The sequence below is a fragment of the Ctenocephalides felis genome, unplaced genomic scaffold (genome assembly GCF_003426905.1).
Source record: "Ctenocephalides felis isolate EL2017-DRISC unplaced genomic scaffold, ASM342690v1 CF-g0.4_SCAFFOLD_01492, whole genome shotgun sequence".
In the NCBI taxonomy this organism is placed as follows: Eukaryota; Metazoa; Arthropoda; class Insecta; order Siphonaptera; family Pulicidae; genus Ctenocephalides; species Ctenocephalides felis.
Genome location: NW_020537646.1, coordinates 51,030,412 through 51,047,251, shown reverse-complemented (window position 1 = coordinate 51,047,251; position 16,840 = coordinate 51,030,412). Strand labels below are relative to the sequence as shown.

The following is a 16,840-nucleotide window of genomic DNA, read 5'->3' as shown; positions in this document are numbered from 1 at the left end:
TAAGTTTTTTTTATCAGATTTTGTCCAGATTCACCCACATAAGTCGAAGGGCAATTATTGCAATTTATTATGTAGACAATATTGGACGTCCGTTTTAAGCTAGTGGGCGATTTGAGATTTGAATAAAGAGAAATGAGGGTTAAATCTGTATTGCATGTTAACCTGATAACTACCTAATGGAAAAGTTTTTTTCACACTGGGAAAAGTTTTTTTATATATGGTAGACAAACGTTACCGATAAAATTATTGTCTTTAGAATTTTTTACCGGGGAAAAAGAATAATTCGTACTGTTGAGAGTTCTGAGTCTATTGGTGGTGACGGAGTTAACGAGGTGCGGTGAATATGAGTTGTTGATTGAAGTCGTGCGGATGAGGGATAAGTTAGAAGGCCAAACTTGTTTGTCTAAGAGTAGGATGGCATGGTCGACTAAATTAATGATAGTATCTATCTTTAAGCTAGAGGGGTGGTACGAATGATAGTTTAAATACCTACCCGATCAAGTAGGTCTTTGGAACCAATTAGTGATAATTGTATTGTCTGTGGTTTTTATAATTTTTTCGTCTAAAAAGCTGATAGAATTGTCTTGTTCTTTTTCAAACGTAAAGAAAAGATGCTCGTTAAATGAGTTAAAGCTATGAAGATAAAGTTCGAATTTTTTAACAGGAAGACAGGTAAAAATGTCATCAACGTATCTGCAATAAAAATGAAGGTCTAGATTGTAGGGATTAAAAACTTTCAACTCTAAGTGTTGTAAAGCAATTTTTGCGAGTGCTGGAGATATAGGAGAGCCCATAGGTGTGCCAAAAATTTGAAGGTAAAAATGGTCGTTGAATTCGAAATAAGTATTAGAAACTATGAATTTTATTGACTCGAGAAATCAATGCAGTGATAACGTTGTATGACATGAGATTTCGTCCCATCTAGCAGGGATGGCATCTAAAATTAATTGTAGGGGGACGTTAGTAAATAAGGATACTACGTCTAGACTAGACTAACCAATAAGGAATTATCAGGAATAACGGAATCGCGGAGATTGTTGACTAGTTAAAGGAGTTTTTTTTAAAAAAAACGAGAATTGACCGTGATTGAGTAGAGTAAATTGCTTAGATATTTGGAGAATTTTGAAAGAGGTGAGTTCAACGATAGGTCTGAGAGGAACGTTATGTTTATGTATTTTGGGAAGTCCGCAGAGTTTGGGTTTGTAAGGGTTAAGGTTTTTAATTGTGAGTGAGATTTGTGGGGTAATTTGTTTGTTGATTCCGTCGGTGGGATCAAAGTTAATGGGGGAATATGTTTTTGTGTCTGAAATTAATTCGGAGACTTTTTCTAGGTACGTAGTTTTATTGTTTTTAAGCTTTAATGTCTGTAAGGTTGCCAATATTGTCGATTTTTTTTGTGTTAAAGGATTTAATAAACGAGAAAAATTTTTTACAAAAAGCTGAACGGGTATTAGTTTTAATTTTGGGATTTTTTATATTCTGTAAGCTTGACTCTAATCTGCCGAGTACTTTGATAAAATTAAAGTTATGACAGTTATTAGGAGTGGCAAAATTTGGGCCTAGTGCAAAAATATAGAGTAGTCTCTCTGAAATATGGATTTTAGATAGATTTCTTAGCCATTTATTGATAAGAGTTTCGTTTAGGATGATTTTTGACGAGTTAATTTTTGATTCGTGAAGGTTTTTGATTTGTTGTAGTTCTTTTTAATATGGATGGATTCGAATTCAGAGAAGCTCTCCAGGATCTCGGTTTCAACAGAATACGATAACCAGGAGTAGATTTCATCAATATCACGTCTCAGGTTGTCGATGTGACAAATGCAATTTGTGATTTCTAGTGAGAGAATATGTAAACTAAGTGTAGAAAACTTGTTGTTAAGAGAATTGTTTAGATGGGAAAATTTTGCAAAATTTAAGCGGTAAAAATTAGGTATGATACCTTCTTTCCTGCATCTGATTAGAAAAATCTGTTTATTGATAATGGTAGATAGCTTGAAGTTTAGTTTTGCTAATAACTTAAATTCTGATAAAATGTAAGAACCATAATGTTTATCGTTAAAATGGTAAATGGAAGGATTAGGGAGAATGTCATTGGTGGTACAATGCTCTTGTTCATAATTCTTAGATGTAGCCTGTGTGGGATTCATAATGTCCGTTAAATGAAAAAAGTAGCAAAAAATTGGAAAAAAGTATAAAAATTGGTGATTCAATAACAAGCAATTGGTATGAGAGCGTGCAGAGTAGAACAATCTTGAATTAAAACTAAAAATAAATGTAAATGTACAAACAATTAATAAGAATAAAAATACGACAGAACTTAAAAATAAATAAAACAAAAACTTGAATATGAACACGGCTGTACAGTAGCCGCAATTAGGAAATGCTAAATATTACATAGGAAAAAGTTTCAATATATGAGAGAGATAAAAGTCTTGAGTTGATAATCAGTTGCGTCTTGTGAAGATAAGAAAGAGTCTTGAATTGTGAAGAAGTAATTCCCGTAAAAAGGAAAAGCGTAGAAAAATCCTATTTCCAGCAAAGGATGTTATATGATTTAGCAGTTAATTTTGATGTTGAAATATATGAGTGAGTTCTTGAGGGCGATACATCAAACAAAGAAAAGGCAAAGATTTATAAAATAATCTTTAATTCCAAACGTTTCGACATTCAATTTAATGCCATTATCAGTGGATCTAAAAACAGTATAAAAATTAATATAACTAGGTAATTATAAAATATGTGGATTGGTATAAAACAGTATTTTCTTCCGTTGGTAGTTTTTAAGCATTAGTTAAAAATGTAATTATTTTGTAAAATACCTTTAAAATTATATTAAGGCTTAAAACCTTTTTGCCACCTGCCCGTTTTAAGTTACCCCGCCTCTAGGGTAAAAAGGTCTAGATAACAAATTTTTGAAAGACATAAAAAAAGCACATTTCTATAATGATAAAGTAGTAGGCAGTTTACTGAGCGTTGTCAGATAATTGTTCGTTTGAAATGTGTTATTTGTTGTGATATAATTTGTTTGTTTTTTATAATATAATCAATATTTGCTCAAAGTCAAATTGAACCTTTGTGCCTCGCATTGCTCTACACTACATATATACTATTTATTAAATTTACTTTAAATTATTCATGGAATGTTACTTGAAACTTTTCAAAAAGCAGGTCAAAGAAGAAATACTTAATTCATTTTCTATCTCTCCTCGCAAAAATTTGAAAATTTTGTATAGGCTCAGTAGTATTATTTACAATTATATACAAAATCCAGAATCCAAAAAGAATCTGAAAAACTTAAAACGTAATCAATAAGTAGAAAGACCAAAAAAGACTTGGATGGATTATACTATGTTTACTATAAAAAGTGTATAAATCTTCCAGTTTGATTGTATTGACAAAATATAGACAAACTAATGAGGTTTATTGTTTTTATAATACCTCATTGAATATAGCATTCAAACAACACATTCTTATACACTTAAAGTATTAATATTTTTGATTGTCTAGAAATTGTTTAGTATATTCCTTACTTAGCAAAACAACGTTTGCCGGGTCAGCTAGTATATATATATATATATATATATATATATTTAGATTATGCATATGTTATTATTATTATAAATTTTATTTTATTAATAAGCGTTATTATTATTATTAAAACTATAATTCAAGATATTATTTTAAAGATCTGTGCTATCTATTTGCTTGAAAGATTCATTGACGATGCCTTCTTGAACTTGCTGTTTTCTTGATTTCATTTTTTTATTCAATATATAGAGCCACCTATGTAAAAAACGAAAACAAAATGCTTAAAAATTATGAATGACTAGATTCTAAATTCAATTATAGCAATTGATCAATTTACTATTTACTGACTGATTTGATTACGATTATTGTATTGTGTAATTACGTTATAAAATTGTTATGCTGTTTTTTTATCAAAACATTGAATTAATTATTTTATTTCCCGCGGTGCATCTTTAGATAGATATGCGGCCTTGGAATTTTAAATTACGGTTTACAATAACTGAAATGAAGTAAATAACAAAAAAACGTAATTATGAGTTAATTCGCAAATATTTATTAAGATATTCAATGATAATTTGCTTTTTGCTAATTGCTAAAGATTCATTTGACAAACTAGTAAACATTACGAATTACTTTCGCGCGATTTTTCATTTAGCTTTAATGCTATGCATATAAAATTTGGATTGTTTTGCCATGATTTCACGAGTCATATATTTGCAGTCACTAAGTCTTTGGTACAAATTTAATTGTGTGCGTTTAATTAAATATTTGACGTTGAAATATATTTGCAATTAATTAGAATAGAGTTAAAAGAATAACATTCTTTATTAATTAAACTTATGAATAAATAAATAAATATATATATATATATATATATATAAATTGATTATATTTATTCTGTAAATATTTTCTAAAAAATGGTACAAATTCTTTAGAATAAACAGGAATAAATTATTCTCTAGATACTTACATAAACAACAAAATAGCTGGTATTATAATTCCTGAACTCATAAAATATATTGTTCCTGGTAGCGTATCTAATGTTTTGTTATAAACTATGTTGTATAATGGGCTGAAGATAGTGATCAATAATCCTTCAACAACACCAAATACCGACTGAACTTTTCCTGAAATCATAAAGTTAGTCACGTAAAATTACATACTTATAAAATCTTCGTAGTGTGATTAATGACGATTAATGGTCAAAGTCTCAATAGTTTAATTATGCATCCTAAATTTTAATTTGCGGCTCTACAATTATAACGGCGTAAAACAGTAAACTGCCTTAAAATAGAAGTGTTCGCATTTATTATTTTTTAAAAGGACGCATGCTTTTGGTATTTATATCGGTGTGAATAAAATAATTAATGCTATTTTTCCATGCCTACCTCTTTCTGCATCTGGAACAAGTTTTGTAGCCAAACTTCTGATTGCTATGGGTTTAGTACCACTGAAGAACCCAATAACTGGGGTCCAATAGAACATTGACCCAGTAGTACTTACACCTCCCCATATACTTGCAGCTAGACTCGTGCATGTTCCCAAAATACCAATTAGAGGATCTGACATTCCGAATCGCTTGCTAAATATGCTGAGAACTATAAATGTACCTGCAAAAATATAATATTTATACAGCGACTCACGAAATTGATCAAATGTTTGAAATATTATCAACAATTTGTCTTAATTCTATGTTTTTTGTCAAAACGAATTTATAACTTTATCAGAAGACTCAGTTTATCTTTATTTAAAATCCTTAAACTCTTTCCTACTTGTATTACAAACATAATTAACTCTGTCCTATTACAAACTTCTCAAGACCACTTTATCGATTTTGTGAGTTTTAATCACACTCTCAAACAGTAATAGCCCGGTCAATTTAAACCTAAAATTAGGGTGAAGGTTATTACTTGTAACTTGGCAAAATTGTTTAAAATACAATTATAAAAGAGATCTCAAAAGGCTGATTAATCCGATGCGAACTAAAAAAATGGCACAAGGTCAAAGGTAAAAAAGTGACTCATTTGCGATTTTTAGCTAAATGGTCAGTTTTATCGCAAAATTACTTAAGACAATATTGTAGAGCATAAAATTATCTACAAAAATGCATCAATACTTTTTTTTGCTCAGAGCCACCGTTTTAAAGATATATCACTTTGAAAAGTATAGTCGGGTGAACAGAAGTGTGCCACGTTTTTATTTTTGGTTGTAAAATGATTAAAAATGAAAGTATTTTCTTAATTTTTTCTTTTTTTGCAAAGTTTGGAAAGTTTGGAATATCTCTTTGTTAATGACAAATAGTACTATTGCTGTTGGTGAACATATTTATTTACACGTCTTACATACTGCTCGAACTCCAACTGAACAGATTATGTATTTTTATAAACGAGGGCAAGTTTACACTAAAAGTAAAGAAGAAGCAGAAGACGAAGAAGAAGAAGAAAAAGAAGAAGAAGAAGAAGAAGAAGATCAAGAAAAAGGATACGAAGAAGATATAGAAACATTTGAAAATTATGACTCCCAGGAATAAATTAATTGCTTTTTTTAATTACCGCCTTCATTTTTACCAACCCAAATTAACAAAATGCGTAAAATAAATATATTTATTAACTTTTCGAAGAAGAAGTTTGTTTTCATCAAAAAATTCTATTCGCTAATTTTATGTTTTCTAGACGTTCCAAGCCATTCTGAATCAAATGAGACCAAATTTGGAAAAAGTATGTGTGTGTATGCGAACAGTTTTTTTTGTCGTAAATCGAAGTTTCATTAACACCAACATCACATTGTCTTAAAAAATGTATTTAATTTTGATTGACAATAAAAGTATGCAAAAAAAAAAAAAAAGATCGAAGTTTTCTCAAAAACCGCTAGACCGATTTCAAAAATTTAAAAGCCATTTGCTGTATCTTGATGAGGACTATTTCAGTTGTGAAAAATTATTTGGCCACATTTTAGCCTGCAATTCTGAATCGATTTTGAAATTTCAAAAACTGTTTTAAAGATATTGGTTGGGAATCGTGCTGATTAGTTCTTGGTAAATATCGGCCGGGCCGCTTTCTTGTAATAAAGTGTTAAACAAAATTTTTATGACGGTTTTTATGATTTTTTTTTGACTGTAGATACCATAGATTATACTAAAATATTACGGCGCTACGACAAGTAGTTTAATTTTGAAAATTTATCAAGGTTTAAGAAAATGAGTAGTTTTTTTGACGTTTGTTAAAATTAAAATTAGACGATTTACTTGATATATTGATGCATACAAAACCATTAGAGTCCTACGGAAACTGTTTCAATTATAAAAATTGTTGATTTTTGAAAATTTGCTTTTACAAAATACTCCAAGTTAACGTCTTCGTTCGTTTTCAAGTATGTGTAATAAATCTACTCAGAATACTTTAAATCACTCATAAATTACTTTATTTTTTATTGATTAAGTCGATTATTTACATATACCGGGAAGTTCATGTAACTTACCTCAAGGCAAAATACCAATACCAACTAGTTTATATATTAGTTTTATATAATTGTATTGTATGTGTGTAATAAATTATTTCAAATTCAATTTTATATCTTAAAATTTAATATTCGTTTCAAAATGCAAATAAAGGATGAAAAATATACACAATAAATAAGAATAGTTAATCGGCATTTGATTGTTATTTATGCCAGAGCAATGTAATGCAAGTATATTAAGTTAGTCATAAAAATAATAAATAATATATAACAATCATTAAACATAAATTATTAAACTTAAATATTCAATATTAAATATTAAACATAAATCAATAAACATAAATAAAAATCAAATCCCCATGTACTTTTATTATTTATTGTGTATATTTTTCATTTTTTATTTAGGAATAATTATTTGAAATATTAATCATATAATATATTTGTGCATTTTGAAATGAATATTAAATTTAAAAATATAAAATTAAGCTTCTTGAAATAATTTATTACACACATACAAATATATAAAAATAATGTATAAATAAATATTACGCATACACAATTATAAAAATACTTAAAATATAAATGTACATATATGTAGTGCTTTACTAAATGTTTTACATAAAATTGTTCAATATTCAGAATTTGCTATTGAGAAACGACTTACGCGGCTGTTCTATGAGTTCGAGCATGTACTTCCTCAGGTTTTTTCAACTTTTGAATGTGTTTTACCACATGGACTAAAACTAAATTGTGCATAGCAGAAAAAAACGAATAGCCATTCTGACGATGCTAATTAAAAATTAGTCCAAACAACCGCACTACCCAAAAATTTGGAACAAAATATTGTTTTGACTTTTTTATAAACTAACAAATGATTATAATCATTAATATATAATAAATAATAAATAATAATTATTATTTAACAATATAGTTCACACCGATGTGAATAGAATATATATATTAAGCTTAATATATATTATTAAGCTTAATTACTTTCATTTTTCAAACAATAATTTAAGTCTGTTGCTGGTTCAAGTTTAATTCTTACCTATAAGATGTATTACTGTATCGCATGCGTTGTACACGGTGAAGTCAACTGGTTCCCACGAAAATCTTAAACGGGTGTAGTAATATACTAATGTTGCCTCGCCTGTAAGAATGCACAATGCGGATATCATAGATTGTATTTGTGAATAAAAAACCATAAACAAATGATGTCATCATAGAGTAGTAATTAAATATTAAAGACTATTGGATTAATTCCGGTTTACTCTTAACCGGTTTTGCAATGATTTTTGTATTGTATTTTAGATTTGAATTTATCTTAATTTCTAAAATTTTATCTAAATTTATATTTATTTATAGTGAGCTATCATGCAAATAAGAAGCATATACGATGTTTTTTCTTTTAAATGATATGGTTTAATGAGCGCCATTTCCACCAGAATTAAAGTAATTCACATTCCATCTAGAATTCACCTCATTATAGACATCTTGATGGATTCTAGCAGATTCACTATTTCAGTACAAACTATTTTCAGAAAACTCACGATTTTATAAAAACATTTTTTTCCAATTTGCGCGGTCGCGCAATCTTTACACTTTCATAACTCTGTCAGTTTTTGTGTGAAAGAAAAGTAATAAAAAACAATAATAAGCCAGAAAGATCCCTTTGATTTTTATTTATATGCTTTTATACGTATCTTTTATTCTTTTTGAGATATAATGAAAATAATTTCGATTTTAACAAAAAAATGGAAAAAAAGTTTTTATAAAATCGTGAGTTTTCTGAAAATAGTTTGTACTAAAGTATTGAATCTGCTATAATCCATCAAGATGTCTATAATGAAGTGAATTCTAGATGGAATGTGAATTACTTTAATTCTGGTGGAAATGGCGCTCATTAAACCATATCATTTAAAAGAAAAAAAAACATCGTATATGCTTCTTATTTGCATGATAGCTCATTCATTTTAAACACAAAAAACTTGTAACAGCGCTAATTTTAAAGCTTATGTTGAGCACTATAAAACCCAATTTCACCGAAATGCATAAAATGTAAAACCTCGCCACTAGAAGGCTTTGAATATAACAACTAAATCTTGAACGAAATAAAAAACGACTTTGCTCTTTCAAATCTTGCTTAATATTTTTCCTAGAACACTTTATGTAATACCGATTTATTAAGATTTTTATTGACATTATTTTGTTCATTACATGATTTTCGTTAAAATGTATATTTTAGAAGATATTTGCAAAAAAACGGAGAAAAACGCCAAAAATATATGAATCTTTAGTGGCCAGTAACTTGAAAAGTATTAGTTTTTTTGAAAAACTATAAAAGAAATTTTTTCTTATAATTAGTTCTTCTATCGAATTCCGACGTTATTTTGAAAAAATGTAATTACACAATTGAGAAGGGGTGTCATCCCCCCGGGGGGTGATGGCGCAACCCGAATTGTTTTCACTTTTGAACTTGAGGGTAAGATGAACTTAATTCCAAAATTTCATTCAATTCGGAGCACAGTAAAAAAATTCAGAGGTTATACCCTTTTTTCCTCTCCGTTTACTGCACTACATAGAGATTTTAAAAATAAGTATAAATTTTGTTTACATTTCTATGGGTTCCGCACCAATGCTTATCCGTTAGACGGCAGCTTACGCACTTTGATATTTTGTCTCTATGCAGTTAAAGCAGTACGATTGCTTTGAAAAAAAGTTCAGAATTTACAAAATATTTCAAAATACACCTTTCTTCAAAAAGTCTTTCTTTCAAAAAAAAAGTAAATTTTTGTCAAAAATTTATAGTTTCTCAAAAATCTAATTTTTCGTATTTTTTTTTTCAAAAATGTTAATGTTGAAATTTTTGGTACGGGAAGTTCCGGCAATTTGCCTTGAGGCACGATGCCATGCGCCCCAGTAGTTTATTATTATTTTACTCACCAAGGCCTGGACCAAGAGCAATCAAGAAAACGGCTAGTGACAGAAAAATTTTTAATCTTCCATATTCAGGTCTTCTTTTAAGACACACTCTTATTGTTTCTAGGACGTGTCTAGGATCGAAAAAGTCTACACAGAAATTTATTTTTCGATGTTCAACTTTAATTTCCGATTCTTTAACGCAAAACTGTCCATATAAAATTCCCACAGCATATAGCACTGCACTTAAACCAAATATTCCAAAATATCCTAATTGTTCAAACAGATATCCGCTAACAGCACCGCCGATAAGGAATCCTACAGTGACACTAATACTTGCAACACCAATTCGCAGTGTTCTATCTTCTTCAGAAGTAATATCCCCGAGGTAACTAAAAATACCCATCAGATGACACTCAGACCCTTCTAACAGACCTGTTATTTGAATGCTAATATCTTTCATGAAATATGTCGACAGCAATAGCCACATCGTGCTGATAAATTCTCCAATTATTGGAATCAGCATACAAGGTTTTCTTAAACCACGCCTGTCGCTCCAGGATCCTACAAATAAAATAATCAAAGCTGGAAGAAATGTAGCTAATGGTAGTTTCCAAGCATTTACTTCAGCCACAAGTTTTTGCGTTTCTTCTTCATAATGTGATAGATTTTGGAAATGATGAATTAATAATCCATCGCATATTTCATCGCTGTAGTCGAAACCTGCTCTGCACGCTTTCTCCAAGTAAAGTTGAGCTACAGCTATTGCTGATATCGCACTCGGAATGCAATAACACCATAAAATAGGTTCTACTGTAATTGAATGAAAAAATCTTTTAATAACGTTCGGTTTCTTTTGCTCTGCGTCTTCCACTTGCTTTGATTCTGCATTCTCATCTTTTACCGGCAATGTATCTTTGATTTTATCGTTAACTGGTTCTTCTTTTATTTCCATTTTATCATGTTATTTTTCATTACAGTAAAATACTAATACAGCAGAGTTAATGCACGTAGCTAAAGCCGAGTACATTTGTTTATACTGTGTTTGCACAAGTTTGTTTTGAACTGACGCGGGCAGATTAACCACGCTCACTTTTCTGTAAAGACACTATGCGGAATACACTAGACTAGACACTGAATGGAATCTGAAGAAACCAGCCTGGCAAGCCAATTAATTATTAATTAATGGTAGCTGTTGCAAAGTGAAAAAATTCGATTCACTTGCATTTTAAGACATTCATACATAAAATTTTGCATTATATATCTTATATATAAAACTCTTCTGTAATGATGTATGTAAGGATACTCCTTCTAAACGATTATTCGGATTTTGCTAAATGTTTTTTAAGTTTGTTAAGATAAATTTTTAGGATTTGAATGATTATAAGAAATATAGTAATATTGTAGTAATAAATGGATAAAATTGCAAAAAACGACATGTCAATGTTTGACATTGAAAATATTTTGACAAATGAAAACAGTCATCTGCCAGAAATTTTAATTCACTTATGAGCCTAGACTATATTAGAATATAATATATTCATGATTATGAATAAGAAAAATGAAATGTCAATATTATTATTGCCGAAAAGCAGCTGAGATGTGCCAGAAATTAAAATAATGTAAAATACGATATATGTTGGCAGATGAAATTATATATTTCAGTTTGACATTATTATTAACTAAAGCAGATTATTATTAACTAAATCAGATGATTATTACATTATTTTACAATACAAAAAACTTTACTTTATTTTTCTTTACTTTAATTATTCAAAAAATTATTTAGAAGTTTCATTGTGTCAAAAATTCATTTGTTTGGCATTGGATACGGAATATTTGCTCCAGTCAATGGTGCGTTTTGGGTCTGAATTTTTTTATTGTTGTCCAATATGCATGAAATTTTGGAATAAGGTTCGTCTTACTCTCAAGTTCAAAATTGAAAATAATTTATATTTTGCCGCGCCTCCCCGGGGGTATTACACCCCTTCTCAGTGGTGTAATTTTATATTTTCAAAATAACGTCAGAAATCGATAAAAGAACTAATTATAAGAAAAAAATATTTTAAAAAGTTTTTAAAAAAGCAAATACTTTTTAAGTTACTGGCTACTAGAAAATCGTTTCTTTTTGGCGTTTTTCATCGTTTTTTTGCAAATATCTTCAAAAATATACAATTTAATAAAAATCATATAATGAACAAAATATATAAATTATAATCATAATAAAGGTGTTTTATAAAGTGTTCTTAATAAGCTTTACACATATGCATACATTTTTTTTTTAAATCAAAGGGCTCAGCCCACCTATCAAAATTCATGGGTGGGCTTGAGCCCACACAGCCCACACAGCCCACACGGTTCCGACCCGATGGAATATTGCTAATAATTTTTAAATATAAAATATATGAATTTGCGAATATTTATTCTTATTTCATTTTGTAATCGTGTTTAATCCTATATATATATATATATATATATATATATATATATATATTATAGAATTTTATGATATGAGTGGAACGAATATATAATGTTTAATATGAACAAAACAGCACTCAGATTTTTTTAACACAACTTTAATATATATATATATATATATATATATATATATATATATATGTATATATATAGTAGATGACCCGACAGACGTTGTCCTGTACTCACATTTACATTTTTTTATTAACCTATACTAATATTTACACTGTTCAGTTAAAAATAATAATTATTGTTTTTCGAATTACTTTACACAAATATGAGCGATGTTAAATGTAGTACTGCTTCAAATAAAATTATGATTCTCAATTCCCATAGTTAACACTTTAATTATCCCTTCAACAAATATTAAAATATGTTCAATAAAATTGTATATTAAAAATTATACACTGCAATTAATAGAACAAATTTATTTCCAATAGCTCAATTTATTTTAATGCCTATTAATGGATGTATAAATGAATGATTTTTTGTTTATTCACGACTAAAACATTGATTTTCCAAATTTATCACACGAAACATCGTCTGCCTTTGTGATTTATAGCATAAGATATACGTATTGGAAATTGAAATCTTTTAAAAGGTATAACATATTTAGAAAGAATTAATATATAGCATTCGCGGTATAGGTACAATATCACCTTGAATTTTTCTACCCAAAATAATTGCTTGAAAAATGTTGCCTATAATTTTTATAATTTCGTACCATATTTTTGCTGGCTTTTAGTAATTTTAATATCTAAATTACATTTTTCTCACGAATAATTCAATATACATTATTACTTAAGTTCATATTTGAAGTGAATTAATTTGTCAAATCCTGTTCACATGTGCTCTATTCAACCTACGATAAACAAAATTATTGCAGTAAATAGAGAGGAAAAAAGCGTGTGATCTGCGAATTTTTTTACTATGCTCCAATTTTCTTCATATTTTGGAAATGGGCTAATCTTAATCTTAAGTTCAGAAGTGAAAACAACTTGCACTCCTTTATCACCCCCGGCATTAATTGGATTATAACTCTTTTAATTCTGATTTCATCAAAACTTGTAATATACGATTTTAAAGGTAATTAAATGACCTACAACTTTCTCAATCATGAATTTTACCGTAACTTCTCTTGTTTTGAAACGGCGAAGGGTTAAAGGGCTTGAAAGACACTCTGGTTTACAGCCGCGCACTCTTTAAACAATTATAACTTTATCAATATTTGTGTAACAAAAAATAATAAAAAGCAATAATTAGTCAGAAAAAACCCTTGAATTTCAAAGGTATAAGAATAAGAAATTGGTTGTTTTTTTAATGGATTTTTTTCATGAAATCTTGAGTTTTTTGAAAATTGTTTGTACTAAAGTTATGGTATTTTTTAGAATCCATCAAGATCTCTTAAACCAAGTTAATTCTAGATGGAATACGATTATTTTTAATTTTGGTGAAAGTGGCACTCATAAACTTTTTGATTCAAATGAAAAAAACATTGTATGCGTCTTTTATTTGCATGATAGCTCACTCATTTTACATGCAGAAATACTAATTTCAGAGCTTGAGGACTATAAAACCCCATTTTCTTATCTAGCTTAATATTGTTCCTAGAATACTATAAAACAGTGATTTATTAAGATATTAATTTATATAATTTTGGTCATTTTATTATTTTTGTTAAAATGTATATTTCTGAAGATATTAGCAAACAACTCTTTTAATTTTTCTTTAACGTTTAGTTAAACAATAATAATCTGTCAAATTGAATTTTAATATAGGGTATGTAATTACATTGAACTGACATTTCACAACCGTGAGACGCAAGCGCAGAACTGCATCGCTTGTCAGACGCATGTTGACTGCATTTTATTATATTATTTTAATTTTTGGCACATCTCAGCTGCTTTTCGGCATAAATAATGTACACATTACATTTTCCTTATTTATAATAATGAATTTATTATATTTTAATATTGCCTTAGCCTATAAGTGAATAGAAATGTTTGGCAAATGACAGTCTTCATTTGTTTTTAATGTCAAACTAAGCTTCAAATATTTTCAAAGTCAAACAATGATAAGCGGTTTTTTGTAATTTTTTCCATTTATTTCTACAATCTAACTATATTTCTATGAATCTAAAAATTCTAGAAAATTTCCCGAACAAACTTCAGGAAGATTCATGAAAATCCGAATTATAGTTTAGGAGGATTAACCATTCATACATAGTTACAGAAGAATTTTATATATAAGATATGAAATTCACCTTATGTCAGTTTATTCATTTGACCAGCATGATATTGGAAGTATTGGGAAAAGGTCAAGGCAAACGATGGAGCGGATATGAATGTTTAAATGGAAGATTTTTATTTCACCTGCAATTATATATAACTGAGTATATATATATATATATATATATATATATATATATATAATGTAGAATTGAAATATACATACAACTCTTTGCACTTCAAAATACTATTGATTTTTATCAAAGGTGGTCTTAGAATTAATTTTCTTTTAATTTTAATTTTTATAATGCGGAAGTAAAAAAGCATATATATCTAAATTTACGCCCTCCTTCCACAAATTTCTATTTCACAATAGCCATTTTAGTAATCGAATAATTTTTCACCACGCTTTCAGTTAGTCAGTGTCTTTTACTAAATTTTGACTAATTTTTTTCTGACCTTATGATGAAGCATGAATTTTACTTAAAAATTAACAATTTATTAACATCCCGTAAAGTAAGTCATTGTAATCGTCCAGTAATCGAAAATGAAATTTATTGCATATTTTCACCTTTTGAAGATGTCTGAATATTTTGGTATAACTTAGAAAAAATTGATGTGTGTGTGTATGTGTAGATACAACTTGTTGTCGACAATTTCGGCCGTACGAATCAAACAAAAAGCAATCGATTTCTATTGAAAGGAAGACGTGCTGATTAGTTTTTGGGAAAGGTCGGTCCAGCCATTTCGGAGATACTGAGAAAAGATTGCAGAAAATACAAATCGAGTTTTTGAGAGAACTGAGCATCCAATTTTAATGATTCGAAAAACAATCAATTTGCAATGATGGAGAGAAGTCGTGATTAGTTTTTGACAAAGGCGGGTTTAGCCGTTTCGGAGATACGCAGCTAAATATGCAAAAAATGCCAGTTTTAGAGAGAACTAATCATCCGATTTGAATGATTCAAATAAAATCAGCTTGTGTTGACGAAACGATTGCAGTTGATGAATGATTTTTTTTATTTCAAATTTGTTTTCGAATTTACAAATATTAATTTGGTTTTCAATTCGGTTCCGTACCAAGATTTTTAATTACGGTACGGGAAGTTCCAGCAATTTGCCTTGTATCCCACTAGTTTTTAAATTAATATATACTGATTCTATTTTTACGAAATAAAGACGGATAGTTGCTTTAACTAGTTCTCTATTAAATCAATATCAAATAATTTCCCAAGTTAGTTACAGTTACAGTAAAACTTAGTTACAAAAAATTGTGCCAGCGAATTTTTAACAAAAAGTAATCAGATCCATTCCCAAGCAATATCTTTCAAACGATTTTTGAATTTTCAAAATCGATTCAGAATTGCGGGCTAAAATGTGGACGAAAATTTTTTCACTTTTCTGCAAATTTTCTCACTAGTCGCCCAGTTTTCCAAATGTAAAGGTTTGTTTACTGAACTAAGAAGTTCTATTTAGTTGATGAAATTTATTTATAATTATCAGATGAAATATAGCCCTAGTACAGCTTAAGTAGTGGAACGACTTAAGCAAAATTAACCTTTGTACATCCATATAATCTTTTCAATGGAGGGATCTCCATTGCTCTCAGTATTCAATATTTATTTCATTCATATACATCAACTTGATTTAAGAGAACGATTCAAACAGTGCCATAACCTTCATTTAAGTCATATGCTATTTTTAATTAGTAACTATGTATAATACTAAACTTTTGACATCGCCTTGAAATATTTTCAAGTCATTTATTAATTGACATTGTGCAAAGATGACGCTTAGTATCATGAATAGCTATCATGTTCTTAAATTAGGAAGGCACTTAAGTTAATTGTGGTAAACACAAACATTTAACAAATAACAAAACAATGTAGGAATATTGTCAATAAATTTGTAGTGTAATAAGGATTTTCATGTTATGATAATCATATTGATGTTTGATACTTATCTAATGAAAATGGTGTCTACTGATTTATTGCGTGTTGAGATTGCATTGCATCATTTTCACTCCAAAAAGTTGTTGGTGCCAAATTTATCACGTTCTATTATTCTGTTATAATTGTAAGAGCATTGACAGACAAAAGGCAGCCGACTTATCTCCCCAAAAGAATTTATAACCGAATTTTCTTAATTTCTTCACAAAATTTCACAATTTCTTCTGATGATTCAATCATTTTTATTGTACATTTTACTGAAAATTCTATGGAACTTAATGTAAA

General features: G+C 28.7%; 1 protein-coding gene across 1 annotated transcript; it reads right to left on the bottom strand.

Moving 5' to 3' along the window:
• Positions 1-3,680: 3,680 nt before the first annotated feature.
• LOC113371355 (proton-coupled folate transporter-like) lies at positions 3,681-10,858 on the bottom strand. Its single transcript, XM_026611984.1, has 5 exons — positions 9,928-10,858; positions 8,033-8,134; positions 4,917-5,138; positions 4,499-4,655; positions 3,681-3,783 (listed from the first exon to the last, which is right to left on the bottom strand). The coding sequence occupies exons 1-5, from the start codon at positions 10,856-10,858 to the stop codon at positions 3,681-3,683; spliced, it is 1,515 nt and encodes a 504-aa protein (XP_026467769.1).
• Positions 10,859-16,840: the final 5,982 nt, after the last annotated feature.